General features: G+C 28.5%; 2 protein-coding genes and 1 non-coding gene across 3 annotated transcripts; 1 reads left to right on the forward strand and 2 right to left on the reverse strand.

Moving 5' to 3' along the window:
- Nucleotides 1-327: 327 nt before the first annotated feature.
- On the forward strand, nucleotides 328-2,822 carry LOC124945150 (squalene monooxygenase SE1-like). The gene is made up of 5 exons (XM_047485533.1): nucleotides 328-786; nucleotides 998-1,109; nucleotides 1,182-2,020; nucleotides 2,096-2,374; nucleotides 2,460-2,822. The coding sequence occupies exons 1-5, from the start codon at nucleotides 565-567 to the stop codon at nucleotides 2,562-2,564; spliced, it is 1,557 nt and encodes a 518-aa protein (XP_047341489.1). The 5' UTR covers nucleotides 328-564; the 3' UTR covers nucleotides 2,565-2,822.
- A 3,450-nt stretch (nucleotides 2,823-6,272) lies between these two features.
- On the reverse strand, nucleotides 6,273-6,352 carry TRNAL-UAG. Its single transcript has one exon. It is a non-coding gene; the product is annotated as a tRNA-Leu (tRNA).
- A 3,870-nt stretch (nucleotides 6,353-10,222) lies between these two features.
- On the reverse strand, nucleotides 10,223-12,170 carry LOC124945940 (branched-chain-amino-acid aminotransferase 2, chloroplastic-like). The gene is made up of 8 exons (XM_047486477.1): nucleotides 12,101-12,170; nucleotides 11,778-11,949; nucleotides 11,512-11,691; nucleotides 11,163-11,294; nucleotides 10,954-11,052; nucleotides 10,764-10,880; nucleotides 10,482-10,690; nucleotides 10,223-10,383 (listed from the first exon to the last, which is right to left on the reverse strand). Exons 2-8 carry the CDS (start codon nucleotides 11,898-11,900, stop codon nucleotides 10,266-10,268), a joined length of 978 nt encoding a protein of 325 aa, XP_047342433.1. The 5' UTR covers nucleotides 11,901-11,949; nucleotides 12,101-12,170; the 3' UTR covers nucleotides 10,223-10,265.
- Between the last annotated feature and the right edge of the window lie 883 nt (nucleotides 12,171-13,053).

Here is a 13,053-nt window from a genome sequence, read left to right on the forward strand (position 1 = left end):
TATAATAATTTTTGTAATATAATTACTTTTCAAGATTATTTAACAATTCTTAAATAAAATTCAGCAACAGTTACACAAATTTTTGTTAGTCATTGTTAATAAAAAAAAAATCATCATAATATCTTTTAAATCATTTTTCTTCAATTTGACCCATGTTTAGAAAGAAAAGAAAATAAAAGCCTGTTATTCTTTAAAAATATATATAATGATAATATTATTTAATTAAATAAAGATTCCGATCTGTGTTTAAAATTAATTACGTGGGATCTATAAAATGGGCCATCTATAGTCTCGTGAGCGCTCATTCTAATCAAAAAGCCCTTCTCTCTCCTTCTTCTTCTTCTTCAAATTTCTAGAGAGAGAAAGAAGATTTGCCAGCGAAGAACTCTGTGGCAGTCACGACAGTTGTGCAGAGAGAGAAACTTATACGTATATATCTATATCTATCTATATAGAGAGAGAAAGAGATAAGGCGCAGGACCGACGTGTAAAGGAGCCGTCCAACCGCCTTTATCGGCCAGGCCGTATACGGTTTCTCCGACTCTATTCTTCCTTCTTTGGAGGATGGACGGTCATTACCTTCTCGGAGCGGTTTTGGCTTTGCTATTCACATTGCTCTTCTTCTACAACCTCTTCGCCAAGAGAAATGACGCCAGGTCGTATTCGCCGGAGATCGATGGAAACGCATCTGGTGATTACAGATCGGATAACGGAAGAATAGATGCAGATGTTATCATCGTTGGCGCTGGTGTCGCTGGTGCCGCTCTCGCTCATACACTTGGCAAGGTCATTATTATTATTATATCTGCTTTTGATGTTGATGATGATTGATCTTGCTTGGCATATTGATATTGTTTATTGTTGTTTTGATTGGATTGGATTGGATTGGATGTCAGTTTCATCTTATTGCTTGACATTTGTCTTTTCAATTGGAACAAATTACAATCAATTTTGAAATCTATAGTAGTTTGTACTTACTTGTATAATATGGCATTAGGATGGCCGTCGTGTTCATGTGATCGAAAGAGACCTAACTGAGCCAGACAGAATAGTCGGAGAATTGCTGCAACCTGGCGGTTACTTGAAATTGATTGAGTTAGGACTTGAAGGTAATTAAGTATTAGATTCACAATCTGAAAACAAATTGATTTTGACAATTATTAACTTATATATATCTACAGATTGCTTAGAAGGAATTGAAGCTCAGCGAATATTCGGATATGCTCTTTTCAAGGATGGGAAGAGTACTCGTCTCGCTTATCCTCTAGAGAAGTTCCATTCAGATATCTCCGGTAGAAGTTTCCACAATGGTAGATTCATTCAGAAAATGCGAGAGAAATCCAATTCCCTTCCAAATGTTAGATTGGAGCAAGGAACTGTAACCACACTACTAGAAGAAAAGGGTACCATTAGAGGCGTACAGTATAAGAACAAGAACGGGGATGAATTAACTGCTTACGCACCTCTAACAATAGTTTGCGATGGTTGTTTTTCGAATCTGCGAAGAACTCTTTGTACACCCAAGGTTGAAAATCCTTCTTGTTTCGTTGGTTTGGTGTTGGAGAATTGTAACCTACCACATTCAAACCATGGACATGTTATATTAGCAGATCCATCTCCAATACTGTTTTACCCAATAAGTAATTCAGAAGTTCGTTGTCTAGTCGATGTTCCTGGTCAAAAAGTTCCCTCAATTTCATCTGGTGAAATGGCAACGTATTTGAAGAATTCCGTAGCTCCTCAGATTCCACCTGAACTGTATGATGCTTTCATCGCCGCCATTGAAAAGGGTAACATAAGAACAATGCCTAACAGAATCATGCCTGCTAATCCTCAGCCAACTCCTGGTGCTTTACTTATGGGAGACGCCTTTAACATGCGCCATCCTTTAACTGGAGGAGGAATGACAGTTGCATTATCAGACATTGTTCTTCTTCGCAATCTTCTTCGATCATTACCTGACTTAAACGATTCAACCACCTTATGCAAATACCTAGAATCCTTCTACACTCTCCGAAAGGTATATATAATAAACCATTTTCAAATGATTAACCAAACAATATACCTCTAGACTAAACTGTTTTATGGGTTACAGCCGGTGGCATCTACGATAAACACACTGGCGGGTGCTCTTTACAAGGTATTCTGTGCTTCACCGGATGAAGCAAGGAAGGAAATGAGGGAAGCTTGTTTCGATTATCTAAGCCTTGGTGGAATCTGTTCGAGTGGGCCTGTATCTTTGTTATCTGGTTTGAACCCTCGACCGATAAGCCTGTTTCTTCATTTTTTCGCGGTTGCAATTTACGGTGTTGGCAGATTGTGCTTGCCTTATCCATCTCCAAAACGAATATGGCTTGGTGTTAGGCTGGTTTTGGTATGCGTCTGTAAATCATCAATTTCATTCTTTCTTTCTTCTTCTTAACAATGGATTAAAACTAAACATTGAATGTTCTTAACAGGGTGCTTCTGGAATAATCTTTCCAATTATTAAAGCTGAAGGAGTTAGGCAGATGTTCTTCCCAGCCACGGTTCCTGCATATTACAGAGCTCCACATGTTCATTGAATGCAATATAACTAGAGGATTAAGACAATAAAGCAAGAATCAATGGCCCTAGTTAAGGTGGGATTGAAGAAGATATGATTTTGCTTATGAAATTTACAAAAACAAAACAAAAATGTAGAAAAAAGTGCACAGAATTCACTAATGTTTTGTTTGCTATAGTCATTTGTTATTTTACTTCGATTTAAATCACTGTATACATAAACTTGTATTCTATCTTAATGTGAGAAATGAATTTCTTGTTAAATTATTTAATTAAATTTAAAGTTTAAATATAAAATTTATTTGAAAATTTTCAAATAATATATTATTTTGTTAAATAATTTATTTTAAACAAAAAGTAATTGAAGATATATTATAATTAGACTTGTGTTATAATAGAAATGGTTGTTGATTTCGTGACAACAAAAATAACTAATAGAAAGACTGACGTGTAATATTAGTAAAATGGATATTTTAACACATTTCGTTTATCAACAATACTTGTCTTGTTTGTTGTTTATTGGTTAATTAGGCTTATTTGTCTTCTAAGAAAAAGTGTTATTTTTAAAAATAAATAAAATCATTTATATTCTTATGGGTGTGGGGGCAATTCTAGGCCTAAATTTAGGCAAATTTATATTCTCCCTATTTTAATTTTTAATATATGGTTATCATTTGGTAAAAAGAATTCAGACGTTATTTATCCATCTTCGAGAAAATATAAATTTTATTTCACTTAGAATTTCGAGTTTAGATTATTCCGACGCCATTTAATTGATTTATTCGATTTGCTCTCTTCACCTATTTTATTTTTATTTCACGAATAAAATAAATTTTTTTTTTTTATTAATTTGTATTTCATTAATTAAATAATACCTAAATTCTTAAACAAATATAGAGAATTGTGGTTGTAGAAAGTTCACAAAATTTATGGACTAGAATAAAAAAATAGTTATTTTTGTGGTATAGAAAGGGTCCAAGAAGAAGGCATGTTAACCATCCATTTGAACTTTGGTATCCTTTAAACAAGAGGTCTTTTCAAATAAATTTTGTCTTTTTTCTCATCAGCATTAATGGAGTAATAAATAGATCCGTTGTCCCATAATAATGAGGAAGAAGATGATGATAGTAACCTACTTGTCTCTTTTTCAATGGTTTTCCCATTAAAATATCAAGTTACATGTATCCGTCTTTTCTGTTTGCTTTAATATTAAATGTAAACCTCCATTTTAGTTGTTAACTCATTTTTTTTTTTAAATTAATTCATTGCATGTGTAAATATTAGATCTCAATATCTCATTAATTAAACTCAACTTGATTGATTTATTTTACATTTATTAGTTAGAAATTAAGGCCTTATTCGGTTGGGTTGGATTATTTAAATAACACAACTAAGGGTTACAATTTAAAATTGTCCGTGGTAACTGATTTTGAATCGAACCGATTGAAGCAGTTTTTCTCTTTTTTGACCGAGGATCGGGACGGATCAGAAAAAAGTCAAAATATGTTGACCGGTGTTCGGGACGGGGATAATATTTATATGTTCTGCACCGATTCCCGAACCGAACTTAACCGAAAATATACAATTTTTTAAATAATTAATATATATACTTATTTAATACAGTTATTATTATTTTTTTCATTAAAAATTATTTATCTTCTCATATTTAACTAATGTAAATAATTTATATTTTTATAATTTATAATTATAATTATAAGAATTATTTTATTATTTATATTTTAAATTTAAATTATATTTTGATTTCGGTGCACTCTGGAAACATTCCAACCCTAATCGGGAAGAAGATGATTTATATTTAAAATCCCGACGGAATCGATAAATTCAGGTTGAGAATGTACCATACCATACCATTCCATTCCATTCCATTCCATTCCATTCCATTCCATTCCATTCCATTCCATTCCATTCCATTCCATTCCATTCCATTCCTAAACTCAATCCAATCAAACATTATTCTTATTCATCATATCCATACTACATAATTAGTACATAGTTACATACAAATATCTCCATAATTGAGGTAAGTGTTTGTTTACCTTTTAACATTTAGAATTGGTGGGCCTGGACTGGTATTGGGCTAATTATTTTATGGATATGTATTTCTCTGATATATATATTGATTGTCTTTGCTATTTTGTTTCTCAACTTGTTTGAAAAGAAAAACAAAATTCTATATGAGTACCTTATTGAGATTTTAATATGTTAATATTTTTTTAAGAAAATATAACTATTCTGCTGAGCAATCCATTATTTAGGGTTTAGGATGACACAAATTTGTACATGCTCCAAAATAGCTTAAGCATATAGAAAGTTTGAACATGTAGAAAGAAAGGTATATCAACTCTTTTTCTTTAACAAATTTCAAGCTGGATTTGGACAAGAAAATGTCACTAATTTATTTGAAATCATCAAGTTTCTTGTCCGGATATTAATTAAGTTGTTGAGCATAACTGATTAGACATGAATTCATAAATTCATTTACATTTTTTTTTTGTCCAAATCCAAATTCAGATTCAGAAAATGGGTTTCCTTGAAGATGTTTCTTAGGCTTGTTTTGGTGTGGGTATTTTGGACTAAATTGAATTCATCAATTGTTCCATCATATTATCAAATTTCAAATACCAAAATACCTTTTGTACATTTTAAAATATCAATTACTAAGGATATTTGATCATTTGACCCAAATAGTCCATTTTCTCATTAAACAGTTTCATTTATTTTATTTCAATATAACTTCACAATAAGATCTAGGCTCTTTTAATTTTTATTTTTTACTAAGAATATTGTTCTATAACTAGTGTATAATTATTGATGATAATTTGAGTTAATAAGATCAAACTTGATTCTAAATTAGTATATAATTATGCTTTTTGTGAGTGATTAATTAGTATGCCTTGTTTATACAAGAAGGACACCAATAAAGATGGGATTATTGCAAAGATGAGAATTTTTAGGTAGCTTATTCAAGTTTATATTATTTTTCGATTTTGATCTATAGAAATGATGATATGGAGTAGAAAAATCAATCATTTGAAACTTTCTTTTTACTAAAAATTAATATGTCTTATTTGTTTTCAATTATATAATAGATTAAAGTATTGAAGCATCTTTATTTTATTTTTATAAATTAAATTTAAATAAAAAAGGTATTATGATAATTCAAAACAATTAAAAATTTAAAAAACTTATTTTCTTATTAAACAAGAATTTTATTTTAAAATACTTAATAAATATTTAAAATAACCCAACATCAAACAAGTTCCTACACATTAATTTCTTTTTATCATTTTGATGTAAGTAGTAGTACACTTTTATTTATATGGTTGTGCAAAAAAAAAAACAATAATTTTCAAAATGAAATTGTTATTAAACAATTACTCTAATTTAAAAATCTGATGCTCTGATTTTTTTTTTTTGTCTTTGAAACCTTGGTTTGTTATACTATTAAAACTAGTATGTTTTTTTCTTCTTTTTTTCACTATCAAAACTAGTATGTTTTCATTGAAAGATATATTAAATCCCATAATTTGGGGCTTCCAATTAAACATGCACTTACTCTTACATGCAATTCTTTTAGATTTTTTTAAAAATGTTGAAATGTATTACAAAAACTTATACAAGATCCTTAAACATTACCTAATATCAACCAACCACAACAAGAAAATATATAAATGAAAAAAAAATTATAAAAAATAAAAAAAAATTATTGACAGCTGTGGGATTTGAACCCACGCCCTTTCGAACCAGAGCCTAAATTTGACGCCTTAGACCGCTCGGCCAAACTGTCTTATAAGATATAAATGTTTTGTTAGATAATCAAACAAACACTTACTCTTACATGCAATTCTTTTTAACTAATCAAACAAACACTTACGCTTAGACCAACTGTCATTTAGTTGTAACCAAAAGGGAATATACTGAGAATATATACTCAGTCACCCCTTACATGATTTTTTTATCAAGTAACTTTCTGAATGAAAGAGCATTTCTCATCTTCCAATATGTATCAACCCTCCTTGGTCTTCATCGCTAAGGTGAAATAGTCTTCTCTTCTCATCTTCTTCTAAAAAACGTATCACGATGTAACTCGGGATGTATATAGACGACGCCCGCGACTTGCAAAGTTTTAACATTAAAAAAAAGCGGGTGAAATCTATTACAACCCCTATTTTCATTGCCTTGTCGAGGTAGGGCCATAGAAATTAGTGTTCACCGAGATGAATCGTGTATTTATGAGTAACTTGGACTAGCAAACAAATGTTAATCAATATTCTTCTCATATAGCTAGTTTATTGGTTTGTCTTACATTGGTGCATTGGATGCATTTTCCTAGGTAATAGGTTACTATAATTGATATTGTTACAAATGTTGTTTTGTTCAAACAACACCCTTTTCAACACAATTTGTTATAATTGAAAAAATAAAATTTAAAAGAGAAAAAGTTAGAAAAATAAAAGAGTTATTGTGTCGTTCATTTCAAAAATCTAAACATTAATTTAGATAATAAAATTCTTTATCAGAATCAAATAAATTGGTTAATATTATAAATACAATGTAAATCATACTATTTTAATATAATATTGGTTAGGTTCTTATTTTACTATAAATTTATAACTATATACAATTTATTATCCTCATATTTGATAAAAAAAAATTGGTATCTAATCACTTAAGTATAACATTTTTTTATACAGCTCATTATATCTTTATTAACAATATTATTATATACAACTTATTATTATATAATATATTAATTATATTTTATTTTAATATTATTATTATATATAATAATTTTAATATAATATTATATTTTAAAAATAGTCCAATATTATAATTTTATAATTAAAATATATATTTTTATTTATAATTCTATTATTAATAATAATAATATTTATTATAATTTTTTATTTTAATTATATTATAAATCATATTATTTATTATATATTATTTTTATTTATTACAATTATTAATAATACTGAAATTAAATAAATAAAGTTTATCGTTTATATTTTAATTAAAATTATATTAATTATTAAATATAATAATTACAGTATTAAATATTAATAATACAATAATTTATAATAATATAATAAATTGAGAGAATGATAATAATAATTAAATATTCATAATATAAAAATAATTTTAAATTTATATTTTCTTTTAAATTAATTAATTAATAAATTAAAAAAGTTAAAATTGTCTTTTAATTTTTATACTACATACAATTATAAATCATATAATAAGACTATCATTTTTTATAATTCAAATTAAACAAGAATATCTTATACCAATTATATTATATTATACTATATATGTATGATACTTATTACAATTTATATTTTTATATAACTTTTATAATTATCAAACACCATACACCCGCAAGTGTTTGTTTATCTTTTAACATTTAGAATTGGTATTTCAACCTAAATTGAGCTTGTTTGCATTGTTAATGACATGTTTAATATTTGATTTAGTGATTTTGCTAGCCTAATTAGATTTAGAAGATTAAATATTATAGAAAGTTCATCCTATAATAGAGTATACTTATGGTATGACCCAAACAATTATCCCCGTCTGAACAAGATGTTATGTATTGACATTACATTAATAATTTATATTCGAGAAATTACTACAAGTTGTTCGCTAAGATGATTATATATAATTTTTATTGGAGAAACATTGTGAGTCAATGATTTTATCCAGGATCTCGTTCTTTGGATGAAGCGTTATTCACGGTAAAATTCTTACGAATTATATGTGTATGGAAAAACGTTGTATTATTATGGTTCGTTGTATGTGTCATGAGAAGGTTGAATCGACAACTCACTTATTTTTGCATTGTCAAGGGATGACTAGTATTTAGAGTTTTTTTTTGTAGAATATTACTGAGATTCATTGGGTGATGCCCGAATCTTTGGGTAGTTGTTGAGAAGTTTGAATTGATACGACTGAGATGAAAAATTTACTATCTAGTTGGAAAGAAATCGTCGAACTTTCAATGATGGTAGCCGTTCGATCTGTATCATTCACAATTATATTATTATGACGCTTTCTGCGATTCATTCTGGAATGTCGGTAGAGTTCACCGGGGAGTTACTCGTTTTTCTTGAGTACTTACGAGCTCAATAACCAATTAAATAACTGTTTTTTTTAATTTATGTTTTCTTTTCATACATTGCATGCCGTGGTTAAACCATTTTTATTACTTTTAATATACATTCATTTTTTTCAAAAAAAATAAAAATAAATAACATTTAGAATTGGTGGGCCTGGACTTATAGACACTACTTATCTGTTGGGCTAATAGAATTGCTGGCTAGGACGTGTAGACACTACTTATCTGTCGGGCTAATTATTTTGTGGATAAGTATTTCTCTGATATATATATATATATATATATATATATATATATATATATATATATATATAAATATATATAAACAAAATTTTATATGAAATAAACCATTATTTAGGGTTTAGGACGACCAAAACTTATACATACTTCAAAATTAGATATTGTTTTTGAGATAAGTCAAAATGGAAGATGAGATATTAAGATTTTCTTTTTTAGCATATGCATAATCCTTAAATATTATCAATCATTTAGATAGTAGGAAATTAGGTTGGTACACTATTCAGGAGTACAAATAATTTGATAAATGTCCAACTCTCTAATTGCCAAACTATCTCACATGTGAGCGGAATTATTTAAAACATAGTATTTTATTAAAATTAATATTTTTTTTTTTTTTTTTTTTTTTTTTTTTTGTCAAAAGTGAGTTAATTTTATTTTCATTTGATATGAAGATATAATTAATTTGATTCAACTTTTTTTATATGAAAACTGAATGAAAAAAGTAATTTTTTAAGATAAGTTATTGAATTTTTTTGATTAACTTTTTCTAATAAAATGATTGATTTTAATTTTTGATAATTATCTTCTATCAAATGAGAATATGAAACTTCAATTGTGAAAGAATTGAGAGTTTCTTTGTTTTGTTTTATATTTTAATTTTGTTTCATTGTTCCATACATAACCTTCACTATACTTAGTTAGAGCATGGCTATCCATGACCCAAAATGGTATGGTTATAGTTGATTTTGTGGATTTATCATGATCAAATGGTTGATCATTCAATGACCAAAACCACAATCAGATCAACGGGTCTTGGTTTTTGTCAAATTTTGACAAAAATCACAACCAAACCCATCTAATAAAATGCTGCCATTTGTCAAGCATTTGATTGGTTGCCTAGATTTTTTTTATCTTTTATCTTTAAAACTCAATTTTAGTATTATTTATAATTTAAAAATAGAAATAAAATATATCAAAATTCATAATTTTTCGAGATCTAAAATAGAGACAAATCTTGCTATATTTCGGAGCACAAAACAAATATTATTATGTATAAAAATTAGAAATTAAATATTATTATTATATTTAAAAACTATTTATTATTTTTTAATTCATGATCAAGATTTTGTTAATTATAAATAAGTAAAATGACTAAAATTTTAGTCATAAATTTTTTTTCATGATTATGACTATGGTGGTCATAAAAAAAAAAGTTATTAATAAAGATGCTCTTAGTTATATGACTATTTGTTATACAAAATTCAAATATTTATAAGTAATATTATTGAAACAAAATATTATTTAACATGAAAAGTAAAAAAAAATAAAATAAAAAACAAAAGAATTATGAATCAATCTCAACCACCCAACCTCTGTTGTCCTGAACCATCCCCTCTTGGATTCCACGCAGCGCAGAGTGCAGCTTCTCGCAGACAAGCCCCTCCCCATTTTTATACTCCACACTGCATATAGTTCACAAATTAATATTTTGTCAATTGGTAACATATCTTATATTTTAGTAATTAAGGTTTATAAATGACATGTAACATAAAATAAATACCGTTTTTCCTTATAAGTAACACTTCCAACAGTTGCGACTCCAACCGCGGTTCCGGTACAAAAAACTTGGTCAGCCTCCAACAATTCTTCTATGGGAATACACTTCTCCTCTGTTTCAAAGCCGAGATCGGGGGCCATCTCGATTATGCTTTTTCGGGTTATTCCTGGTAGGATTGTTCCCTTTGTCGATGGAGTCGATATTTTACCATCCTAACACAACAAACACTCAATTAGAACTACGTTATTACTTAATAACAATAACAATGTTATTTTAATTAATTACCTTGACGATAAAAACGTTGCAAGAGCTGACTTCCTCTATGTATCGTTTATTTACCGCGTCAAGATAAAGAACATCGGAAAATCCTCTACTCTTTGCCCTCTTTATTGCTTTGTATACCTTTTCAATCAACCAATCAATTAAGGGGTCATGTTTTTTTGATCAGGTCTTTTATGTAAATGTTTGTGATTACCGGTGAATAATTTGTGATGCTCTTCACGCCTCCGGCTCCTCCCATGGTGGCGCGATGATATTCATCTTCAACGTACAAATTCAACGGGCCCAAACCGTCCTGCGAACCAATTAAAATCGAACAAATAAGTTTGGGATAAATTTATACGATACCTTACTATTGAGGGGCCATTTAATATATTAAATGAGAATCTAACTAACTTAACTAACCTTGAAGTAATTTCCAACAGGGGAGGCAAAAACAAGAAATGTGTATTCAGGGGCTGGAGCCAAGCCAAGAACTGCCCCACTTCCAAATAACAAAGGTCTTAAATACAATGACCCTTTTCCTGAAGGAGGTATCTTTACAAAAAAAAAAAAAAAAAAAATAAAATAAATCAAGAATTATTTATTTATGAATCACAGTAGTAGATTACACCCGACAATCATGACACTCCACTTCTTTTCAAAACGTTTCCAATGTGAATCAAACTCGTGAACTTTTAGAGGTCAATTCTTTCCACTAAACCACCTTGATATTTTATTTTATAGATTATTAAAAAAGATAATCAAGACATACCCATCTTCGATTCGCGAGTACAGTTTGTTTGATGGCGTCGATAAATTGATCGGTTGAAGGACATGGCATGCACATTCTTTCAGCTCCCACCATCATTCTAGCTGCATTTTCTTCGGGGCGAAACATGAGTAATTTTCCATCCGACGCCCTCCTATATGCTTTCGCTCCTTCAAACAATGCCTATCATTTTATCGATCCAAATTAACCATATATGTTAATGTTATTGTTTGTTTTGAGGAGGTGAAATCGATAGCTCGATCAACAACCTGACCGTAGTTGAGTACACCAGAGGAAGGACTCAATTGGATGTCTTGGAAATTTGTAAGTTGGCCAGTTTCAAAATCACCATTTTCTGAGCACTTTGATATGTACATGTAATCTGTCTGCATGAACTGGAATTTGAGGTTGTCCCAATTCACTTCACTATGCTCATTGTCACTTCAATGTTTTTAATTAATCAAAAAAATAAAATTAAGGGATATGAAGTTAACAAATTAACATATAAGATGATGACAATTGCAAATATTGAAACTTCCAATAGTTATAGAAATTTGAATTTATAATTTTCAAATAAAGTTAACAAAACTACCTGCAAGCTAATGTTTCGGCAGCTTGTTGGTGAAATGATGTAACTCGGGATGAATTACAGAGGATGCCTGCGACCTGCAAATTTTTAACATTAGAGCGGGTGAAATCTATTACGAACCCCATTTTCATTGCCTTGTCGAGGTTGGACAAAAGAAATTAGTGTTCATCAAGATGAATTGTGTATTTATAGAGTAACTTGGAACAATGTAGCAAACAATTGTTAATCAATATTCTTCTCATATAGCTAGTAGTTTATTGGTTTTGTCTTACATTGGTGTATTAGGATGCATTTTCCTAGGTAATACTATAATTGATATTGTTACAATTGTTGTTCTGTTCAAACAACATACCTTTTCAATACAATTTATTATAAATGGAAAAATCCTTTAAAAGAGAAAAAATAATAAAAGAAACTATTGTGCCATTCAATTGAAATTTTTTTAATATTAATTTAAATAATAAAATTCTCTATAAGAATCAAATAAATTAAATTCATTTTTTACTAAAAATGTATTAAGTTGAACAAAGAAACATGACTCTACGAGATATCATTTAATTATTTAAATTCATAAAAAGAAAATTAATTTACACAAATTTAATATTTAATGAAAATCATTGTCATCAATATATGGCTCCTTTTAATAGAAATAGACCAAGTTAAATGCATTTACAATAGATAAGATCGATACCTAATTAGGTATATAATCTGTGTATACCAAATACTTATCTAAAAACATTATCTTCAAATAAAATAAAACAAATGCACATTAACTAGTATGATTTCATACTTTATCTATTATAACAATCTCTATTTGTAAAAATCTTCTCTAACCCATAATTTTTATTTCTCACTTTATCTATTATAACAATCTCTATTTTCATAAATCTTCTTTAACCCATATATTTTCTTTGACCAAATTCCATATTTATCTATAAATTTTTTATAATAATTAT

The sequence above is a fragment of the Impatiens glandulifera genome, chromosome 7, assembly GCF_907164915.1.
Source record: "Impatiens glandulifera chromosome 7, dImpGla2.1, whole genome shotgun sequence".
In the NCBI taxonomy this organism is placed as follows: domain Eukaryota; kingdom Viridiplantae; phylum Streptophyta; class Magnoliopsida; order Ericales; family Balsaminaceae; genus Impatiens; species Impatiens glandulifera.